This window comes from Pempheris klunzingeri, chromosome 20 (assembly GCF_042242105.1).
Source record: "Pempheris klunzingeri isolate RE-2024b chromosome 20, fPemKlu1.hap1, whole genome shotgun sequence".
NCBI classification, from domain to species: domain Eukaryota; kingdom Metazoa; phylum Chordata; class Actinopteri; order Acropomatiformes; family Pempheridae; genus Pempheris; species Pempheris klunzingeri.
Genome location: NC_092031.1, coordinates 4,700,977 through 4,716,220, shown reverse-complemented (window position 1 = coordinate 4,716,220; position 15,244 = coordinate 4,700,977). Strand labels below are relative to the sequence as shown.

Below are 15,244 nucleotides of genomic sequence, written 5' to 3'. Positions count from 1 at the left end.
GACAGAGCCAATGTGATTACTGTAAACACAAAAAGTCCTCCGGAGGAATGGATACTGGTGTTTTTCAAAAGGATCTCCAAAGCCTGGTGTCGAGAAACAGGCTATCTTTTCATCTCTATCTGAAAAATATAAAACAAGTGAGCTAGTAATGCATAAAATATGGGTCACAAGAATAATATTACAGAAAGTTGGAAAACTTGGACCACTTGCTGAAATCTCTCACATGAAGAATTGATCTACTGTGGGACCCAAATAAAAGCAGTGACTCAGCAGCAACAGAGCTTCTGCCAGCTGCACACTTGAGTATGTAAAAGTACAATAGCTCAGTCATTACATCTGGCAGATAGAAAACCAGTTTCTAGTCTGTTTTTTCCACTTGATGTTCCCAGTCTGTGGCTGCCAGACTTACATGTAAGCCCAGTGTGGAAGCTTTGTGCTGCTGATAGATAAAAAATGAAGCTGCTGAAGCTCCAACAGTTTTCAGTCACACATTTTGAGTCACGACTTCACACACTCACCAAATATTCTGGATGTTTGTTGAGGCCTTAAACATAATAATAAAACACAGACAGTCAGACTGCTGTCGCCGCGAACACTTACTTATCTAAGATATTAATCAAAAGTTACAGGAGCTTACTCAAGCTACTGTAAATGCATTGTTGTGTTAGTATGTAACATAAATAATATGTGGCCTACACCTGAACATGATCCCCTTTAAAACCTCTGTCCTCCAGAACTGGAAACTTTTACTTACAGTTATTTAATGTACAGTATGTTCACTTAAAGATTTAATGTTTCGCTTTTCATATGGACAGACATTGGAGACTGCAAAGGTTAAACATTTACAATTACAATTACACTGCTAATAAACTACTTATCATAGAAAAACATGTAGTCTTAAATCAACTCTTGACTCTTGTGTAATTTTCTTGATGTTTTTTTAGAGCATAAAACATGTCCGCACCATCCGTCCATCTATTTTCTGGACCGTCTTATCTTGGGAAGGGTCCCTGAGCAGGGCTGCAGCCTCCCCCAGCATGGATTAGGTGCAGTCTGCAGTCTATCACAGGGCTAAGACACATGAAAACAAATTCATGCTCGCCTTCACGCCTACAAGCAATTTAGTTTCCAATAGTAACATACAAACACACTAAACAGCCCCAGGCCCCTGTCCAGAGTCACCATGCAGCCCCAGCTTGTACCTCCAATATCAACCCTAAATAAATAAGACACTCACACTCTATCAACAGCAGCCAATGAGACACCGTTATCTAGTTTTGGTGCTGAGTGCATACTGTATGATACAGACAGGCTGTATCATGCAGGGCAATCACCAAATGAGTGCACACTTAGTACAGGACAAGTCTTATAGGTGACACTGTGCTGCCTTCCCTTCAGGACTGTGCAGAGCTAACGCAAACAAACAGCCCTCACGTCAAAGTGACGTGCTGCCATGTGTAAATGTAGGCTATCATTATGGGCCTCCTTCACTTTCCTCAGAGAACACTGGCAGGCCCTGATAAGCTGGATCTCGCCGCACCGTGGGCCCTTGCAAGGAAAGACGGTGTTGATGTTGGCTACAGTAGAACTGATAGGAAGTCCACAGCTTGTCTTGTATCACTGAACACTAGCCACATTCAGATAAAGGTTACACAGCCAGGCTTGCATGAGGCCCTGGCGGACATGAGAGAGAGGCAACAGAAATCTAGGGTTTGTGCCAAACTACATTTATGCTTTGTTGTTTAACCTCATAACTCAGAACACAAACTGTGCAGACCAGAGTAGCAAGATGTCAATAAGGTTTTACAGCTTTAATTTAATCTGCTGCTATTATATGAGCTTTAAAACTCTTAACAGCTAAAAGGTAAACACTGCAGCTTCCAGCTCTTTCTACCCCATGAGCCCACTTTAATGGTACCAACAGGGGTGATGTAAATCTTCCACCCCTCCCCCTTCCTTTCCTTTTGTCCTTAAGTAACTCCTTTCCTTGAGAGCAATGACTTTTAAACACACACAGTCTATCTGACACTAAATGTTCTTTGTATTTCATATTAATTTGTCTTTTTTTTTTAATTCATCAATGGTTTAGTCTATAAAATGTCACAAAACAGAGAAAACTGATTGTTTGGCACTTTGTTCATTGTTATCACAATTGTTAATTAGCTATCCATAAAATGAATGAACAATTAAAACGAATTTATCAGTTACTAAACTGTTTTCAACAAAGTTTTAGTACACCAAAAACAAAAACCTAACCTAACAAAAGAAGCAAATGTTTAACATTTTTGATAAACACTTATTTGCTATGAGCTATTTCCCCCTGGTTTCAGTCTTCATGCTAAGCTAACCGACTGGTGCTGTTGCTTTGAATTTAAACATGAGAGTTTTATCTCATGTAACTCAGCCTCTTACCAGTAATAAAGAAAAAAGTCAACAAGAGAAACTCATGCGGTAACAAAAAGAAAGAAGCAAAAATACTCCCATGGCCGGTATGTTTTGTAAAGTTCGCCAACAATTTCTTCCAAGAGCCGATGGTGGGGGGTAAGTCTTTTTAAAAAGGGACTGACACAAAATGATATAATAGAATATAATTATACACAAAATATGAGGAAACCTAGATTCATTTGCTGATCCAATTTGTGCCAAATTTTATATTTTGTATATTTGTGTGGTATAAGTTCTACCTTAGTTTTACAGATATTATGAATAAAAACCTGAAAACATTATGGGGAGACAAAAAAAGGATTTTCATTTTTTGCCTGCCGGGCCAATAAAACTCTGATCTACAATCCAAGTGGGCCAATGAGGAAAAAAAGTTACTGTAAACTCCTCACAAGAGATCCTTTGACACTTGCTGTTGCCTCTAGTTGTGCTTTCTAGTTTAAACTGATACTGTCTGTATGCTAGACTTGACCTGCTGTTAAAACAATGTGCTGACCTTCTCTGCTCTTAAGCTATCTATTTATACCAAGCAGCACCAATGAACTGCTGATTAATAATAGCCCAAACTAGGGCACAATATCAGCAGAGCGCCTTGTGTTGCAGGAAAGGATTACCACAAAAAGGTGTTCTGCCAACCAAAACTACAACCTCACAAGCAGTCCACCAACTTTAACAACTTGGTATGTCATTATCAGCAGAAAACTGTCTCTCATTCTGGATTTATGCAGCCAAGGAATTGGCTAATTGGTTGTGGGTGCTGCAGTATTTTTTAAATGCACTCAAGCCCATCTTGCATTAAGCACAGCGCTCATAAACAGTGGAAGTACTGAAAATACAGGTGGCTGTGGTGAAGTAGAGCATGGTGAGGCTGTTTATATGGACCTCAATTAAAGAATGTGTGTTGGTTTGGGTTTAAAAATGAAACATGAGAGTATAAAATTGTCTGCTTCGGGCTGGAGGAGCTGCTTTTGAATGAGATCAGGTATTGTGCAACCAATGCCCCATAAAAGGAGCTCACCAAAAAGGATATGTGCCTCAGTGCACTCATTCCTATCAGTTACTTAGTGGCTCACTGTGCTGCTGCATCACTGCCAGAAACTTCACGGCTCATGATTCAGTGCAACAACTGATGATGTGCATGTCATAGTTGTTGCAGTTCTGTGGAAGCAGCGATTACAGTGAAATACGTTAGAAAATACAGCAGGTTGGAAACTGTGCCTCAGTGTAGATGAATGGAAGTGGAAGGGAACCATATAATGGCTCATCCATTTTTTATCAGCTCTACACTTCCTTCAAAGCCCTGTTTATGTTGCCTATATGGCATCTGAGTCACCTGTGAGCCTGTGGGGGAAGGGTTGCTAGGTAGCTGCCACCTGGGATGTGTGTGTTTGTGTGTGTGTGTGTGTGTGTGTGTGTGTGTGGTTTGCCTTGCTTCAGCTCTAAACCTCTGAGGTTCTTAATAAATGTATTCCACTGCACTGCAGCTTCCTCAAATTCTTAATTACTGTCAAATGTATGACAAAATTACACAAGTAAAGACAGTGGCAGCAGCAACAAGAGAGGAAACTAGAAACAGAGAGCATCACTCAGACCACACAGAGAGTGATTCATATGACAAATACTAATGTGTACGAGTGAAATAAAGTTTGCAGCACATTTTGAAATCCGCTTGTTTTACACTTGGACTGTGTTACAGGGTTAAAATGTGTGAGGTATGGAAGATGCAACCAAACCAGACATCAGGTCACAAGATAATTCAATAAATTTGAACCAGGGGTGATTGGTAGAGTTTGTTTTAGAATTTAGTTTGATCACAAAATGCTTTGTATTCTCTGGGCATGTGTAGATTAGATAAGGCTCATGACCCCTGAGCACATTTTTTAGTACAAGGTCAAAAGGAGGAAGAAATAGTCTTCTATTTCAGTACCAATATTTATGTTTTACAGTTGAAAAAATAAACTTGTCAGTGATCTATTTAATCAGAACACTGTTTAAAAAGTTCCTAAACATATCCTTTAGCATCCTTATACTGAGATACTTCTTTTATTGGCTGTGGCTCAGTGGGAGAGTGGGTCGTCCCTCAATCAGAAGGTCGGGGGTTCGATCCCCAGCTCCTATGGGTCAACATGTGTCCTTGGGCAAGACACTGAAGCATGGCTTCAAGAAAAGTCTCCTCCAAATTACATTCCTCCTGTATGAATGATGTGTGAATGGGTGAATGAGGATGTGATGTAAAGCGCTTTGAGTAGTTGAAATAACTAGAAAGGAGCGAGACAAAATACAGACCAGTTACCATTTTACCATTTATCAGCTACGTATAAGCTGGTACTAGTATATCTGTGATATCTGATAATATGTGTCCGTCCTGATATATCATTCAGTCTCCTCTCATTTTATAGCAGTTTGACAATTTGTGCGTGTTTTCGTGGCAATATGAATATATGCACACAAAACCACAAAACACTAGTGGGCACAGGTTTGAGACTTTAATAGAAACATATCTGCACCCAGAAAGTATATTTAGAGTCTATTGGTGACATATGAAACCAAGAGTGGTCTTCATCGGGCATTAAACATGTTATATTTATCACATATTATGATATATATGTTAAATCTACTTTCCTTTGTGTAAGGAGGATCCAAACACTGCTAATATAAGCCTAAAGGAGCTCTGATTCAGTGTGATTACTTTCCTATTGTATTGTAGTCTTAATATCGTTTTATGAGCAGTGACATGACCCCTTCCTTGTATCTTATACTGTCCTGGCTGAGCTTTGGTGTTGCATGTCATAGAAGACTCTAAATGTATTGTTTACTTTTTGTGTGCGAGCACAAAACGTTCCTGAGGACACCGCCCAGACGGACCTGTGTTCAGTGTAACAACACCGACAATATACTGTACACAGGACAGGGACACCTTTGACTGTGTCTGTAACAAATATGACATGTTCAAATGATGATATATGTGTAACTGAGAATCAGGTGTTTTCTGAACCCTTTTCACATTCTGAACAGCTCATAGCTGCCTGCAGATTACAGCTCAGGCTCTGTAATACATAGTTAAAAGAGCTTAAGGCATTTCTACCTGACTTGTAATGACGCACCTTCAACTGCTGCTCTGTCAACATTACAGGGGTGATTGTGTTTAGCCACCAACAGCCAGCTTTTGTGTTCATTTAAGCAATCAGGGACACATGGGGAGGACGGGGTAGTGATTTCAGTTAAGAAATGCAACTGCAGCTGAGTCTGTGTCTTTGAGGTTAACTTATCACAACAGTAACCATATCAACAATGGCCACCTTTAAGCTTATTAGGAGCGATTAAGGAGCTTAACTGAGCTCATGTCTCCAGTAAAGAGATGAAATAGCATGCTTGTTTCTAATATGGCCCCCGGCCAAAGCGCCGAGACACAATGTGTGTCGCACTTTTCACGGCACAAAACTTACAAGTAAAGGTTTGCCTTAAAAGTCAGACCAGAAATGCTGATGGACCCCTGCTTGTGTTTTACTTGAGGGCGAAACACCCACAGCTGTGTTGTAGCAGTGCAGGTAAAGGGGTGAATGTGCCCCCCAGAGCCTGGGAGTGACTCTGTTTCTACCTCCCCCAAACAGACACCTGTTGTGTGAACTGACAGGTGGGCTCGTGAGTCCCAACCTGCTGGTGCTGGAGCTTGAGCCTTGGGGGCATATTCACTTCACCTTGTATAATCTCTGGCTGTCTGAGGGCCGGTGCCTCCTGCAGAGCTTAAACGCAAGACAAAGACTACCTCTGTGCTTGTTTATTGTGCAAAGTGAGAGGGTGCTTTCATGAGCAGCAATATCTTAAAACAACTTCCAGTATCTTTAAGATCAGACTGATCAGAATAAAAGTGGTTATGTAGTCCAGTGGCAGTGGTGTGGAGTTTAATTTGAGGTTTAGAGGGTATGAGGGGACGACTTCACACCTGAAAAGGCTCACATGGCTGCCATATACCGACACCAATGCACGTCACACACAAGAGCAAATGTTAAGGGTGGACTTAAAGCTTAAATCTTTAAATCCTCAACTGTGCTATCAAATCATGTAAGCAAGAGGAGTGGCAGCTGTTACTCAGGCTGTTTGGTGCCTGCATGCCAAACACTGTGGCACAAAAAAGAACTGACACTTCAATATGTTTTCATGAAACAGAAAAAGTGTGTGTGAAGCTGTAGGTGGTCTGTCTTCCACACTAGATGTAAACATAACCCCTGATTTAGGATGGAAACAAGTCAAAGCACAATAATAATAATAATATAAATGATCTATTGGCTCTCGGTTGTTCTTAGTTTGCACGTGAGGCGTCCAGAGAGCTAGCCTTGGTGTCACCGGTTGTTAATGAAAACAGAGATTAGAGGGGATCATGGCAGGCAGAGTGGTTCAGTTGGAGCTGACGGCTGACAGGATGACCTGGGTTACCGTGAACGGGCCTGACTCAAGGTCAACAAGGAATAATATTCAGAAGATTAGGTGCTTCACATCAACTCTGATGGCTTGAGAGGGGAATTAGAGCTAAGTGGGGCCGGACAGCGAGGAAAGTATCAGCCTATGTAACTGACCTGGGGTTGTTGCTGGGGGCGAGGAATTAAAATCTGCTACTGTAGATTCCTGGCTCCAAACCAATGCAACTTTGGTGTGGGGTTGTGCATAAAGGGAGTTAACTTTTGAACATGAAAATACAAACTGAGGCTTAATTTATCTTTGCTTTTACCAACAATATTCCACATTTCCACTTGTTCATCCATATTGACAACTTAGAAGTTTTGCTCTACAGGGATATTTAAAATCCTACCTGTAGCTCACACCATGCCACCTCCACTGTAGTCTCTGTGTCCAGTCCTTTATAGACCGTCTTGAAAGATCCCCTTCCAATCTCTATGTTGAATTTGAGATATCTTCCATCAGGCGAGGTTGCCACCGCTTTGGTCTCCACATCTTCTTTCTCTTCCTGCTCCCACTGAGTATCAAACGTGATGCGAGACAAAATCTTGTGCTGTTTGTTCTGAAGTTCATTTTCAGACTCCGAGCTGGCGTCCTGAGCGCTGGATCTCTGGACGGGATCCCAGGTCCTGCAAGAGCCGGCGTCGGGCTCCTGGCTGCAGGGGGGCGTGTTGGAGCTGGTGCCCGGGCTGGAAACTGGAGATGGCGACGGCGGAGAGTCGTCGGTCTTCTCATCCTCTGCTCTGGACTCTGGCAGTGTTAGGATATTCTCAGCTGACCAGGACAAGGCTTTGGAAAGGGCGCCGCTGTAAAGAGGCGAATCAATGTCCATGCTAATTTTTTGCAGCCCGTAAGAGTTCCTCCGTCCGCCCAAGCCGTGCGTCCTCAGCACGGATGGGACCCGGGATAAGCAGTCGTCGGTCATATCCACGGAGAGGCCTGGGAAACCGCGTCCTGGTATCTCAACCTGTGCGTGTGTCATTGTAGCAGGTTCAGCTTCTTCTTGGTTTGGAGCCTACACGTGGAAACGGCAGCAGAGCAGCACCGTTACTTTAATTTCCGAGTTACTTTTCCATGATGTCAATGAAGTCGGTGGCTTTGAACAAAGGCTGACCACATAACAACAGGTCTGTTACGTGACTAACAAATCAAGATTAAACACGTCTGTATAAAATATCCGAGCTGTCATTACTTTTAGCTGCCGTCAACCTTAGAAACATCAACTTAGTATCTGAAAAAAACACAGAAAATCTACTTACTCATCATAGCTGCTGCGTAAAAACAGTTCGTCAGAGCACTGCGCGCATAAACGCAGATTATCGCATAGTTCCTATCAAATAATCCGACTTGTCCTCTTCTCTACTCTTTACAAAGTCCTCAGCCATAACCTCCGGTGGAAGGACGGGGGTGCCTATATCAACAGAGCTCCGGTAGGCTGCGCGTCCTGTGCGCTCCCAGTGCGCGCTCCCGACTCCGCCCCTCGCAGGTCCGACGCGCTAATAAGACCATCCAGAGGGAGCAATTACAGGAAGATTTCAGGAGTGTTGGCAAACTAAGACTAGTTTAAACCCCAACAATTCATTAAGATGTTTTTTTTCTTTTCATTTTTGATCTATTGTGCATAATTGGTGCTCAATAAGCTCTTCGGGATATGTTGAAAATGTAATCTGAGGTTTTATTTGTAAGCTGGAGAAGTAAAGAAAAGTAAAAGAAGGAATGTTTTTTATAGCTTTTCTTTGTAATGATTAGCTGGATAATTGCCAAATGTAGTCCCTTCATTGACTGCACAGACTGTGCCCACAAAACAGCAGAAGAACAGGATGTCTCCTCCTCTAATTGGTCACTGACCAGCACAACTTCTCTAGTTTCTCTGAATTAAGATACACCTAATGAGCCGTTTCACCACAGGCTTCTCCCAGTGTGCCGTCATTTGATCAACATGAATGAGAGACATATGCAGCCCGAGGGGGGTGTGCAGCGGGTGGACCTAACCTGTAGGGGGAGTCGTCCCTGCTGCTGAAACAGGACACCTTTATCAGCCAAGGCCACACAGGGCCCCACCTGCCTCCTAAGTGCACACACTGGGTGTTATCAGAAAACACACGCAGGATTCCCTGGAGCTGTATCATCCCCACAGACAGGAACACACAGCACATGATGTGAGAAGACCCTTCGGCACGCAGTCATTCAGTACAGCTGCAGGCAGAAAGTAGAGCATAACATCTCCATCACTGTGGTGCAGCTCTGCACGTCTGCACACCGTGAGGGCAGCGAATATTATCATATACAACATCTGAGACAGTTCAAGAGCACTGAAGGACTTCAACACACTTTAGAGAAACAACAAAACAGGCAAATTTAGCAAATTTCTAATTTATTTTCCTACAGGATATGAAAAAAGGAGGTTGGATATAGACAGAGAAAGAGGGGGGGTAACAGGAGTGTCACAGTAGCTACTGCACAATAATAGTATGACAGCGTTCTGTACATAAGTAAGTCCACTATTATTAAACTCAGCTGAGTCGAGCCATTGGTGGTCCACGTCTCTGTGGCGTTCCTCTTCTGGAAGCATTTATTCTCAAAATAAAAAAGTCCCCCTGGTGTTGTGTTCTGGGATTTCTTTGGGATGTCTGGTTGTTGGAACGGAGGAACAACGGCCGAGCAAAAAGGTCCAGAGCTAATTATGCCGAGGATATTTGTTATCAGGGAAAATCGGGATAAAAGTAGTCGTATTTACAATGAAGAAAGTGTAAAGTTACAGCTGGTGGGGAAAGATTTTCCCCAGGAATATTCACACATAATAGTATTCAGTCCCCTGATGAGACTCATTGCATGTTTAAGTGGCAACAACTGTTACCTCTGATGACTTTTAACACAGTGTCACATAAAATACTCTTTCCACCCAAACACTTAGAAATGATATTGGTTCTCTTCCAATAAGAAAAGGCTTTGAACTTGGGAAAACCAAAAGGCAACAACAGCTGCAGGACCAGCATCCTCTGGGCTGGGCACTGAGGTGCACCTTGCTTTAGATGGCTAAATCTTAACATTTGCCTGTAAGGTACAGTATGAGGGCTCCCAGACAGAGTGTGTGTGATTCCAGCACCGTTTCAGAAGAATTTGACCCCCTTTCCATCATCCATGGTGATGATCTCCGCTTTGCCTTCTGTTTGTAAAGCCTGCAACGAGCGCAGCAGCATCCACTCTTCTAAACCGTGGAACTCTGGGGAAACAGATTAGAGCTACTGTCAGCGGGTACAATAAGAATAATAAAAGCTATTATTGTGTGGACCATCATGATGAATGTGGACTCTGTCTGGGATGATACTCCACACTTGCTGACTCTACAGTTAAATCAGTCTGTGTGAAAAAACATGTTGATGCTGATTCATCTTCACATTTTAAATGGTGCCTTACCTTCACCCTCTGTGTCATCTCCATTGGACAGCTCGTAAAGTGTGAACACAGAGTTGACCATCCCGTTTTTGGAAACCTAAAGTGTTTGACAACAGAATAATGGTCACTCTGAGAAATTGACTGGAATAAATAACATTTTTCCTTTGACAGTCACAACACTTGTTCTCTTTTGACTAAATTTTCTGAGCAAAGTTTGGAACAAAAATGATACAGGAAGTTATTTTTTTGGTAAACCATCCAGCAGGGACTTCAGTGATGCATGCACAGATTTTAGACTATTTTTTATCCGTCACAGTTTTGGCACTGAGCTCTGACGGCCGCACAAATCTATGGTTTCATTTCAAACAGAAATTCAATAATTTTCTAAAACAACTGGGCACTGCAGTTTTTAGCAAATGTTCCGCAGACAGGGGTAAAGAGTACATTTGCTGGGGACTATTCTCAGCTGCAAATTAATACACATTTGGTGTTCTAGTGAGTGTTGACAGCAGCCGGAGGGTGTTTTTATATGCTGATTTTTAATGCACTTCAGCGGTAGTCCATTAAGATTGTAGAGGCCAGCCAATTTCCATGATGCTGTTTTTGATGAGGCAGACCTGCAGTCTATTTTGCATGTTAACACTCACGGTGTGTGAATATGCACAGAGAGGCCAGGTTACCCAGAGAAATGAGGTAATCAGACGTGTTTACATGCACTGCAGTAACCTGGTTACTGTAGAATCAGTGTTTAGCAGTAGCAGGTCAGTACTCAGATTTCTTCCCTACATCCCACCTTATTTTGGAAGCATTACGTACTTATTTTGACAATCGTAGTGATACAATACACTTCCTGATTTGTGTGTGTGTGTGTGTGTCTCGGAGGGCTGCTGGTACAGTTAATGGAAAAGGTTTACGTGAGCACAGCGTTTCCATATAGCCGGAGTGGAAAAATTGGTGGAAAGATTCATTTAGACTCAAGAAGGCTACTTTGTGTAAGTTTCTGTTTCAGTTTGGACTTTGGGTTGGAATTTTTTTGAGTAAGCGGGAGCATCATTACTGATGATCTCTTTTATCTTGCCGCCCTGATGTCTCAGCATGTCTCCAGCCTGAAGTCTTTGTCCTGCATAGGCATACATGCATACAGCTGATTAAAGACCTGGTTACAGATCTTCATGGCCAAAAAAAATTGGTGCCCTCTTGAAGATATCCCACTGGGGACAAATCTGGTTTGTCTAATCACCTACCTCTCCTACATAAAACACAGTATCTCATTTATATGACGTTTAAGAAGTGAGGCTACTGCTGAAAGCAAACTATAACCAGGCTGTTTATATTCATGTAAACTGAGAGTGCATATTTTTTCTTTTTGTAGTTAGTTAGTTAGTTTGTAGTTAGTTATTGTCAGATTTCTACATTCCATGTGTATCTTATTATGCTGTGATTATCTTAATAACAGCACAGTAATAATAAAATACTCAACAATATGTTATGACAGCAGCAAATTACGCTGCTTTTACCACTTATTTATTGCTTTAGAGAACATTGCCTTCTTTCCATTCACCCTTAATCAGTCCTGCAAATGTACAAAAACGTACAGTTTCACAGACAGCGCAGTGTGCATCTGATGACTCACCCACTGGTATATTAACTTGCCCCATTCCTCTGGTCGCCTCCACATGACTAAACACCGAGACTTGTTTTTGTCCAGCCATTCGAGGTTCCCTGAGGTCAGGAAACACAATGATAAAAAGCGTTTATTGCTGTTGAAGTAATTCACAGTGAAAACAATGAGATAAGTGTTCTTATAATGAGATAAGTGTTGTAAATCTCAACACTGTGCAAACATCTGGACAGAAGAACACTTACCTTTTTTCCTTAATTCCTCAAACACAACTTGAATTGCTTCTATTGATAGTTTTCCTGAAGTTCAGTTAAGGGCAAACAAAGAAAAGAACAAAAAGGAACAAATGTACAGGAGTGCAATCAATGTTTTGACACTATCTTAAATTTCAAAACGTCTTTATCTTGCTGTCAGCGCACAAATGGAGATTAAGAAAATACTTGACTGTCTAAAGAGAACAGCATTACTCTGCTATAACACTGACTGAAACTGACTTATAGAGGTAAAATGTGTTCAGTGATGGGACCACACTTCCTGCTGTGCAGACTTTAAATTTAATTCAGCACACTAGTGCGGTGGAGTGGAGGACAGCTACCGAGGTTGTGTTGTACTAAACAGCACTTAAACCTGTTCTGATCATAACAAGTGTCAACATTCATATCCTGTAAAACAAAGGGTAACTTTATATTCACATGAAGGAGGCAGCCTGTAAACCCTTGACTAGTAATCCAAATTATGCAAACATGAGGGTCAACGTGGATTTGAAACTGGTATTTTAGAGTAAACATGGATCTTGGATCAAGCTGTATAATGTGGACCGTTAGGATACGTTCTATCTTCTTGTTGTTGAACACGGGGCTTTCCTGAGCCTCCATGATGTCCAGGGTGTAGAGCTTGTGATGCCGGCAGTAAGACAGAGCCAGGGAACACCATGCCGCCAGCTGCTTCTGTCTCGTATCAACATTGGGCTGTAGTCTGTCGCCAGAGAGATGAGCAAAGTATGTGAAGCGCAGTCAGCACACGGCAAACAGCAGACAAGATTCAATACATCCAGAGCATGAAAAAAGAGACAGATATGCTCTCGTTATGTTAGAAAAAAGGGCCATTTTATTAAGGTCCTTGTGAAAGTGTGTTGATCCTGTTTTAATTTCTATTATATTTGTAGTTTATTCTATTTGGTATTAAATATTTTTGCCAGAGCACCCAGCTAAATGTACACTGATGGGTGATAGTGTGAGACAACGGTCATCAGAGATTTTGCTAAACTGTTCTAATCATCTGTCCTAATGTCAAGTTGTATTAGAGGACTGTGAGCACAGTGATGAGAAGGACAAGCATCTTGACTTTTTCAGGGATTTAATTCACTGGATTAGTCTTTCCCATTTGGTTGTTTTATCTCAACTGAATCTCAGTAACCTTTACTGCCTCTGTCCACGTACATTTATATATTTTTGTGTGGGATCTCAATGTTGAAATCTTAATGCAAATCATACAGCATACAATAATATTTCTGACAATGATGTGCTCTAAGTTTTGTGTCAACAGCTTTTGGAAGGACCTCTTTTCGTTTCAACATGGGAGTGAACCTGTGCTCAAAGCCATAAAGATATGGTTTTCCCAGTTCCTAGACCTGCACAAAGCCCCGACCTAAATCTCATCCAGAGCCTTATGGATGAACTGGAACACCAGCTGTAAGCCAGGTTTTATCATCCAACATCTGCGTTGGACCTCATTTTTGCTCTTGTGGCTGAATGGGAGCAGATCCCTGCAGCCAAAGCTGTGTGAAGCTGTTATAGCAGCATGATAACGCCTATGGTTTCATTCCCAAGCAGGAAGAGGACGTGAAAAACAGCTCCAGACCACATGAACAGAAAGTAAAGTATGTTTGTTAATGTCAGGATGCATGCATATTTACACAGAATAATCAGCATTTCTGCAGAAACAAGGCCACAGTTCTCCCATTAGCAGTGATTTACAACACAGAGACTGCTGTGAAGAACGCTCATCAACAGTCTCAGTCATTATCGCTCAATGGTTCCCAGTGTACACTGATCAGCACAGCAACAACACATATACAAGAAATGATTTGTGCTTCTTGTGTTTACTTGGTATCCGTGTTCAGTTTGTTTTACGAGCACTGAGATCCTCTCGGTGTTTTCCAGCCGCTGTTACACTGAAATCTGTGACCCAGAGGGGTCAATTACAGGGAAAAGTCAGGTGAGATGTCCACAAGCATAGATGTACACTAATGGACGCCAGCTATCATAGGCTGTGAATCTAAACACACAAACCCTTAAATAATGGTAACAGCTATTAAAACATAGCATGTAATATGTGAGAACACAATATGCGGCTGAAATTCCAAACCAGGTCACAGATTTGGCTTTAACACCTGATAATATTTGGACATGTAAGCATCATAATAGTGTTTTGGTAGCTGAATAGCTAGCTGGAGCTAACAGCTAAATTAATTTACTAAACTTGCACAAACCACCACAACTTCACCACATGCTGATGTTTATATAAATTCACATGTAGTCGAGCCATAAGAAGTCGCTGAATGAAACCAAGGGGAGCTGTTACATCAACTTTATGAAGCCAGTATGCTGGGTGTGTAAATCCACTTCCTTAGCAATCTGTTTAACTTAGCCAGTTAGCCGGCTAGCATGATGGTAGCTCGCAAATCAACACGCTTCGATTCAACAACACGAACAACAACCAGGCTGATAAGCAGAGGTAATCAATACTTTAAACCCGTCGTTTGAATGTGGTTCAGAGAAAGCTGACTCACGTAAAAAACGGTGGGAAGTTATATTGCCAGGGCCACTCAAAACTCATTGCAGTTGATGCGGCGTTCACAGCTGACAGCTTCCGGAGGCGCGTCCGACCCCTGAAATGGTTCCGACTGGCTGCACAGATTTACTAAATAAAAGATCTGACTAAATAAAAAATAAATTATAAATGATAATAAATATATTAAAACATATCAAATAAGAATGAAATAAAATCTAAAACTTAAATGCAAAAATTATGAAACTTAAATAAGATAAATAGTTTATATGAATTACATTAATTACCAATGGTGGAAGGTAAATACTTAAATACTCTAGTTTTGGAGTTACTTGAGCTTGTGCTGAGTATTAAGTTTAATGTTTTAGTTCATATGTGTGTGTCCACATATTGAACAGGCTATTAAACTGTGAGGTAAATATATCATTTGCCGTCTTAATAATTCTTCTCCAATGAGAAAACACTACTAAACAGTATGTATCTATCTGTGTATCTGTATGTATTTAATTAAGAATAGCTCTACCTTGGCTAAGCTGCAGC

At 41.5% G+C, this 15,244-nt stretch overlaps 3 protein-coding genes across 5 annotated transcripts in view; all 3 read right to left on the bottom strand.

The window, feature by feature from the left end:
- wnk4a (WNK lysine deficient protein kinase 4a) overlaps positions 1 to 8,303 on the bottom strand; it is a 42,455-nt gene extending 34,152 nt beyond the window's left edge. For both annotated transcript variants that reach the window (XM_070851302.1, XM_070851303.1), the window contains exons 1-2: positions 8,157 to 8,303; positions 7,250 to 7,912 (exon numbers count right to left, since the gene is read on the bottom strand). In XM_070851302.1, the coding sequence (XP_070707403.1) occupies positions 7,250 to 7,879 (630 nt within the window). In that variant the 5' untranslated portion in view covers positions 7,880 to 7,912; positions 8,157 to 8,303. The remainder of the gene's footprint in view (positions 1 to 7,249; positions 7,913 to 8,156) is intronic.
- The window catches only part of mfsd13a (major facilitator superfamily domain containing 13A), a 162,694-nt gene that overhangs the window by 112,027 nt on the left and 35,423 nt on the right, over positions 1 to 15,244 (bottom strand). The window lies entirely within an intron of this gene.
- vps25 (vacuolar protein sorting 25 homolog) lies at positions 9,255 to 14,815 on the bottom strand. Its single transcript, XM_070851791.1, has 6 exons — positions 14,706 to 14,815; positions 12,744 to 12,889; positions 12,160 to 12,213; positions 11,927 to 12,015; positions 10,315 to 10,390; positions 9,255 to 10,120 (listed from the first exon to the last, which is right to left on the bottom strand). Exons 1-6 carry the CDS (start codon positions 14,750 to 14,752, stop codon positions 10,008 to 10,010), a joined length of 525 nt encoding a protein of 174 aa, XP_070707892.1. The 5' UTR covers positions 14,753 to 14,815; the 3' UTR covers positions 9,255 to 10,007.

Coding starts and splice junctions, on each gene's coding strand:
- vps25 (XM_070851791.1), bottom strand. CDS start 14,752: ATGAGTTTTGAGTGGCCCTGGCAATATAACTTCCCACCGTTTTTTAC. Junction 12,214..12,743: donor CAACAACAAGAAGATAGAAC/GTATCCTAACGG, acceptor ACTGAACTTCAG/GAAAACTATCAATAGAAGCA. Junction 12,016..12,159: donor TGAGGAATTAAGGAAAAAAG/GTAAGTGTTCTT, acceptor TCCTGACCTCAG/GGAACCTCGAATGGCTGGAC.